Raw genomic sequence first — 8,439 nt, 5'->3', positions numbered from 1 at the left:
TCTCTTTTATTATATGTATAGATTGATCATATTTATTGATCACGTGTCCATGGGTGGCCGAGTGGTAACGCACTTGCGCTCGGAATCGAGAGGTTGCGTGTTCGACCCTGGGTCGGGCCGCTATTTTCTCCCCCCATTCCTAACCTAGGTGGCGGGTTCAAGTGCTAGTCTTTCGGATGAGACGAAAAACCGAGGTCCCGTGTACACTACATTGGGGTGTGCACGTTAAAGATCCCACGATTGACAAAAGGGTCTTCCCTGGCAAAATTGTATAGACATATATAAAAAAAATGTCCACCAAATACCCGTGTGACTTGGAATAATAGGCCGTGAAAAGTATATACTCGCCTAACACGCTTGAGATTTACTGGCCGATGTGAATGCGTGATATATTGTGTAAAAAATTCCATCTCACACGGCATATTGTAAACGCCATGAGCCTCCCCTCTGGGAGGGTATGTGCGTAGAAATACTCACTAATAAAATAAAATCCATCTAATACATTCAAACGTCCTACCATGGCTCCCCAAAGTGCGCGTCCCTGCGTCCTATACGCACCAGATGCCGAAAACACGTACTAGAAATGTATGGAGGGGGTCCCAGGACCCACTAAACTGTAAAAGAGCGGGTCCTGGGACGCATTAAGTTTCCTTTATCGTACATACTTTTTTTTAGACTGCAATCATACGCTATTGTGCACTATGCGTGACCACAATGTGTTATAAGTACACCGGGACTTTTTGGTTTTTGGACCATTGGCGGATCCTCTAAATTTCTGCAGTGGGATCCTCTAAATTTCTGCAGTGGGATCCTCTAAATTTCTGCAGTGGGATCCTCTAAATTTCTGCAGTGGGATCCTCTAAATTTCTGCAGTGGGATCCTCTAAATTTCTGCAGTAGGATCCTCTAAATTTTTGCAGTGGGATCCTCTAAATTTCTGCAGTGGGATCCTCTAAATTTTTGCAGTGGGATCCTCTACATTTCTGCAGTGGGATCCTCTAAATTTCTGCAGTGGGATCCTCTAAACATTGGAAGTGGGGGTCCCGGGATCCTCTAGGTCAGGCGTACGTGGGGAGCCCTGCCTACTCCAAAGTGGGTCAAAAAGCCCGAAATCATAATCGACAATCTGCCTCGACGAACGAAAATGAACGCGTTTACTGAGACTTTCTACATCTAGGGTTGTTATTCAAATCTTTCACGCATCTCAAGCCGTTTGAACAGGTACGAAATATTTCCTTGGTTTCTCCCAGACATTGTTGGAATTCATTATGAAGATTACTTAGCTTTTCTCACCTGTACAGTAAGTTTTTTTTTACACCTAACTGTCAGCGTTTTACTTTCCCAGGTCAGGTTCATACGACCACAAGCACGCAGCGAAAAATTGACAGCCAAAAAAAACCAAAAAAACACACACACACACACACACAAAAAAAAAAAAAAAACCTTCCCGGACGAAAAGTTCACATCATGGAGTGTTACCATGTGAAATCGTGTGACGCTCAGTTGTTTAATTCCGACGAAGCGAAGTTTCGCGCGACGCTCCACATTTCTGTTTGTAGTCTGTCTACCTTGAGTATATGGATGACTTTTGTCACCCTTCTGTATGTTGAATATTAGATATTTCCCAAATACGCGAACATCTGCTTTATATATTATACAGTTTTTTCTCGGCATTTTTAATTGTGTCATGCCTCAATGTTGTATGTCTTTATACCATGCCTTCACAAAAATAAATAATATGCAGACCAACAATTTAAGCAAGTCATTATTATTATTATTGTGATCATTTTTTATGCGCCTAATCTAGATATAGCCCTAGGCGCTTACATATTAATTTCTGCCGTTTTGAAATGGAATTTTTTACAGACAGACAGACAAACAGACATTTTTTACACACAATATATAACGCATTCACATCGGCCAGTAAAGCTCAGTAGCCTATTAGGCGAGCATTCACCTTTCACGGCCTTTATTCCAAGTCAAACGGGTATTTGGTGGACATTTTTATCTATGCCTATACAATTTTGCCAGGAAAGACCCTTTTGTCAATCGTGGGATCTTTAACGTGCACACCCCAATGTAGTGTACACGAAGGGACCTCGGTTTTTCGTCTCATCCGAAAGACTAGCACTTGAACCCACCACCTAGGTTAGGAAAGGGGGGAGAAAATATGCGGCCGGACCCAGGGTCGAACACGCAACCTCTCGCTTCCGAGCGCAAGTGCGTTACCACTCGGCCACCCAGTCATGGTCTGAATACATATGTGTATGTGTGAATGTGTGTGTGTGTGTGTGCGTGCGTGTGTGTGTGTGTGTGTGTGTGTGTGTGTGTGTGCGTGTGTGTGTATCTGTGTGTGTGTGTCGTGTGTGTGTGTGTGTGTGTGTGTGTGTGTGTGTGTGTGATTGTGTGCGTGCTAATGCAACCGCGTGTGCTTGCTTGCGTGCGTGCATGCTAGTACGGGCATGAAAGAACATACGCGCATGCCTGCGTCCGTGTGTGTGTGGTTGTGTGTGCATGTGCTCTTGTTTGTGCGTTCGAATCTATCTGTGTGCGCGTGCGTGTGCGTGCAATAAAAACAAACTACTAATAGTAGACCTACTGCATCGTAAAACAAGTCGCGTAAGGCGAAAATACAACATTTAGTCAAGCTGTCGCCGGAACTCACACAATGAAACTGAACTCACTGCATTTTCTCACCAAGACCGTATACTCGCAGTTTCGTCAGACCACTGCTCGTGGCAAAGGCAGTGAAATTGACATGCCAGAATAGAGCGGTAGTGGTTGTGCTGAGCCGGATAGCACGCTTTTCTGTATCTCTATTCTTTTTAACTTTCTGAGTTTGTTTTTAATCTAAACATATCATATGTTTATGTTTTTGGAAGCAGGAACCGACAAGGAATAGATAGAAATGTTTTCAAATCGATTTCGGAAATTTAATTTGAATCATAATTTTCATATTTTTAATTATCAGAGCTTGTTTTTAATCCAAATTAAACATATTTATATGTTTTTGGAATCAGAAAATGACGCAGAATAAGATAAAAAAAACAAAAAACAAGTCGCGTAAGGCGAAATTACAACATTTAGTCAAGCTGTCGAACTAACAGAATGAAACTGAACTCACTGCATTTTTACAGCAAGAGCGTATACTCGTAGCATCGTCAGTCCACCGCTCGATGTACAGGCAGTGAAATTGACAAGAAGAGCGGGGTAGTTGTTGCGCTGAGAAGGATAGCACGCTTTTCTTTATCTCTATTCTTTTTAACTTTCTGAGCGTGTTTTTAATCCAAACATATCACATCTATATGTTTTTGGAATCAGGAACCCACAAGGAATAAGATGAAATTGTTTTAAAATCGATTTCGGAAATTTTATTTTAATAATAATTTTTATATTTTTAATTTTCAGAGCTTGTTTTTAATCCAAATATAACATATTTATATGTTTTTGGAATCAGAAAATGATGAAGAATAAGATAAATGTAATTTTGGATCGTTTTAAAAATTGGTTTTTTTTTTTTACAATTTTCAGATTTGTAATGACCAAAGTCATTAATTAATTTTTAAGCCACCAAGCTGAAATGCAATACCGAAGTCCGGCCTTTGTCGAAGATTGCTGGGCCAAAATTTCAATCAATTTGATTGAAAAATGAGGGTGTGACAGTGCCGCCTCAACTTTTACAAAAAGCCGGATATGACGTCATCAAAGGTATTTATCGAAAAAAAGAAAAATACATCGGGGATATCATTCCCAGGAACTCTCATGTCAAATTTCATAAAGATCGGTCCAGTAGTTTGGTCTGAATCGCTCTACACACACACACACAGACAGACAGACAGACAGACACACACACACACACACACACACACACACACACATACACACACACACACACACACACACACACACACACACACACATACACCACAACCCTCGTCTCGATTCCCCCCTCTACGTTAACACATTTAGTCAAAACTTGACTAAATGTAAAAAAGATCGTTTTATAAAAAAAGAAAATTAATTACAATTTTCTGATTTTTAATGACCAAACTCATCAACTAATTTTTAAGCTTCCAAGCTGAAATGCAATACCAAAGTGCGGCCTTCGTCGAAGATTGCTTGGCCAAGTTTTTAAATCAATTTCATTGAAAAATGAGGGTGTGACAATGCTGCCTCAACTTTTACAAAAAGCCGGATATGACGTCATCAAAGACATTTATTGAAAAAATGAAAACAATGTCTTGGGATATCATTCCCATAAAGTTTCATGAAAATCGGGACAGTAGTTTACTCTGAATCGCTCTATACACACAGACAGACAAACAGACAGACAGACAGACAGACAGACAGACAGACAGACACACACACACACACACACACACACACACACACACACACACACACACACACACACACACACACACAAACACACACGCACATACACCACGACCCTCGTCTTGATTCCCCCCTCTATGTTAAAACATTTAGTCAAAACTTGACTAAATGTAAAAAGGAAAAACAAGAATGCTTTATATACACTTGAATATAGACAGACACACAAGTGAGACAAACCTGCACCCTCCGCCCTCGTTAAAACATTCAGTAATTACTTGACTAAATGTAAAAAGGACCGAAACGGCAACTGTCGAAAAGCACTACCCTAGTCGTCATAAAAGTCAGACTGACGGACGAACTTGATTTCAACCCTGTCGAGGGGTACCGGCTCCGAACCGGTGCCGGGCCAATAGAACGCCCCATCAGTGAACAGCGAGAACCCCGAACAGTCAACTCCGTACCAACCCGCTGCACCCTTTTGCCCGAAGCACCCATTGACGTCACGATATAAAGCGCTGAACACGATAGGCGGAGGAGCAGCGAAGCCATCTTGGAAGTCAGTGTTGGGTCTGAATCGGCTGTAAGTGACGGCGTAGTGGGTGGACTCTGGCCCCACGGTAAAGTTGTCATAGAGGATGGACTTAGAATAGCTTCCAATCCAGGCAACGACGTTCAACTCGTACGCTGCTTGGCTCGTCATTTCGTGCAGTTGTTGCAGACCGACGAAGTAGTCGTAGATGTTGGGATCGTGCGGGTTGATTCCCGTGTGGGCTAGTTCGTTCCAGTCTCTGTTGAAAAGGGAGGTGTCGAGTCGTCTGAACACTGCGGTTACACCCCATGTGAACTCGCACCTCACCTAGAAATGGGATATGTGTACTTATCACCCATAACAAGAAAAGTAGGCTCAAGTTTGTGGACCTTTTCAACGGTCTAATTACAGAGAAAACGGAACATTCACGGGATCCTGGATTTATCCATTTAAAAGTAGACCCACCAGATACAACACCGACAAAAACGAATTAAGGATGGTCATCTAATTAGCACACGATTCGCATAAAGCGTTATGTACGATGGAAACCCCAGAAACCCCCTGGATCCGCCTCTGCCCTTTTTATCAGGTTAACATCTGTGCTTACCGGGAATGAAACGGGAGAGCTCTTTGGTTGAATTTCGTACACCCCCTCTGGTTGCGTGGTGTACCCGTTCTGAAAGGCCTCCGAGCAATCTGAAGAAATATTCAACAATTCAATCATTACACATAGTATGTATACACAGACACAGACAAACAGAGACATAGACGCACGCACGCACGCACGCACACGCACACACACATACACACGCACACACGCACGCACGTACGCACACACACACACACGCACACGCACGCACGCACGAACGCACACACACGCACACACACATACACACACACTATCACAAACAGAGAGTAAATAAATGAAATTACACACACACACACACACACACACACACGCACACACACACACACACACACACACACACACACACACACACACACTATCACAAACAGAGAGTAAATAAATGAAATTACACACACACACACACACACACACACACACACACACACACACACACACACACACACACACACACACACACTATCACAAACAGAGAGTAAATAAATGAAATTATCAACTTGCACGAAAAGAAAAGATATATTTTTAAAAGCTTGGGCGCTTGTTATGGGGTATTTTCAGGAAGCTTCTTCATGCCCAGCTGAAACGGGTCTTTATCTTTTCTTTTTACATTTAGTCAAGTTTTGACTAAATGTTTTAACATAGAGGGGGAATCGAAACGAGGGTCGTGGTGTATGTGTGTGTGTGTGTGTGTGTGTGTGTGCGTGTGTGTAGAGCGATTCAGACCAAACTACTGGACCGATCTTTATGAAATTTTACATGAGAGTTCCTGGGATTGATATCCCCGAACGTTTTTTTCTTTTTTTTGATAAATATCTTTGATGACGTCATATCCGGCTTTTCGTGAAAGTTGAGGCGGCACTGTCACGCTCTCATTTTTCAACCAAATTGGTTGAAAGTTTGGTCAAGTAATCTTCGACAAAGCCCGGACTTCGGTATTGTATTTCAGTTTGGTGGCTTAAAAATTAGTTAATGACTTTGGTCATTAAAAATCTGAAAATTGTAAAAAAATATTATTTGTTTTAAAACGATTCAAATTTACGTTCATCTTATTCTCCATCATTTTCTGATTCCAAAAACATATAAATATGTTATATTTGGATTAAAAACAAGCTCTGAAAATTAAATATATAAAAATTATTATCAAAATTACATTTTCGAAATCAATTTAAAAACACTTTCATCATATTCCTTGTCGGTTCCTGATTCCAAAAACATATAGATATGATATGTTTGGATTAAAAACACGCTCAGAAAGTTAAAACGAAGAGAGATACAGAAAAGCGTGCTATCCTTCTCAGCGCAACTACTACCCCGCTCTTCTTGTCAATTTCACTTTGCTGCGTTGCATTGCGTTCAGTTTCATTCTATGAGTTCGACAGCTACTTGACTAAATGTTGTATTTTCGCCTTACGCGACTTGTCTTTTCTTCTCTTCGTTGAAGGTGGTCCATATTAGGGGACATACGCATTCTTTGAGATTTTGCTATTATTTCGTGTTAGCGTTAGAAAAACGGGGCCAATTAACACAGCGAAAATGTAACAACGGCAGTCTTACTATTACGTTTTAATAGTCAAATTTAGAGTGGACGCTGCCTGAAGTGTAAACAAGTAAAAACAAGTCTAAAGGTTTAGGGGTTTGTTCGCCCGCAAGTGTTTTGACATGTGCAAGTTATCCAGAGAGGTGGGGTCCTGATTTGGCCTATATGGTCCGCTGGACCCAAAAAGCAACAACTAACTAACTAACTATCCAGAGAGGGTAAATGTGGCGAATGGAATTGTTTTGAGCGATCTAGCACCGTTAGTTTGTCAGTTCAGGAGGTTGTCCATATTAAGAGCCGGTCCATATTAAGAGCCGGTCCATATTAAGAGCCGGTCCATATTAACGCCCTCTCCCTATATTTTGGAAATCTTTCACAAAAAAGCAGAGCCAAATCTGTCTTTACCCCGTATCAGACGCTCACAAGCCCTTCCACCGAACTCGATGGTGCAGTCACATTTGCCGTTGTTGAGTGTTCCACCGTTGCGACACCACAGCTCTGTCGTCGTGGGTTCCTGTGTTGTTGGTGTCGTCGATGTCGTTGTTTCTTCTGCCTCTGTTGTTGGTTCTTGAGGTTGCTCCTTCTGCGAAAATAAAAATCACATATAATTATGTCAAAGTAGAACAAAATATTTTTTTTTAACATTCAACGTACTTGATCAACAAGAATGTAAGATGAAATAAGACACAAACTCCAACCCCAGATTTGCTAAAAAAAAATAAAAAAAATAAATAAAAAGTAAAAAAACGCATGTAATCGCTTTCACTTTGCATTTTAATCAATATATACATCAAGAAAAAAAAAGGAAAAAAAACCAAACAAAAAAAACACATTCAAATTAATTGCGTTTGCGTCTAGACCTTACAAGGTTCTATTTTTATTTTGCAAATAATGTGCACTGTCATTACCTTCTGAGCAAAATAGCAAGAAACTTTCTCCGCAGCAATGAGATTTTTGCACACTTCCGATTGCACCTCCTCCGTTATCCCGCAGTTAACCTCTCCGTTAAAACCACTCGGACATATGTTGACCCCACAACACGAATGCGTCCGAGAGCACATCTGCATGCACTCTAGTCGGGATCGGACAGATACTTGATAGGAACTGCTGGCACCGGTCAGGAAGCCTCTCGGACACGTATGGAACTGTTCATGCATTATTCTGGCTGAGATGCTAGCCGGTTTGTAGACAAGAAATATCGCGAAAAGAAGTAATCCAGGTGTTTGGGCAGTAGTTTTCATGGCTGAAATGCGCTGAAAGAGACGAAAACAAGAAAACAAGTTTTACTGCCAATATATTAGGACAAGTAATTTGTAAACAAGTTTTACCAAGCAGTAAATAGTATAACTCCAGGCCACGTATTTATTCAAATTAATAATCTTGTTATGAAAAA

General features: G+C 41.1%; 1 protein-coding gene across 1 annotated transcript; it reads right to left on the bottom strand.

Moving 5' to 3' along the window:
- Nucleotides 1-4,659: 4,659 nt before the first annotated feature.
- On the bottom strand, nucleotides 4,660-8,203 carry LOC138947928 (fibrinogen gamma chain-like). Its single transcript, XM_070319453.1, has 4 exons — nucleotides 7,955-8,203; nucleotides 7,452-7,629; nucleotides 5,471-5,559; nucleotides 4,660-5,190 (listed from the first exon to the last, which is right to left on the bottom strand). Exons 1-4 carry the CDS (start codon nucleotides 8,201-8,203, stop codon nucleotides 4,660-4,662), a joined length of 1,047 nt encoding a protein of 348 aa, XP_070175554.1.
- Nucleotides 8,204-8,439: the final 236 nt, after the last annotated feature.

This window comes from Littorina saxatilis, linkage group LG15 (genome assembly GCF_037325665.1).
Source record: "Littorina saxatilis isolate snail1 linkage group LG15, US_GU_Lsax_2.0, whole genome shotgun sequence".
Taxonomy (NCBI): Eukaryota; Metazoa; Mollusca; class Gastropoda; order Littorinimorpha; family Littorinidae; genus Littorina; species Littorina saxatilis.
This window is presented reverse-complemented; position numbering and strand designations above follow the sequence as displayed.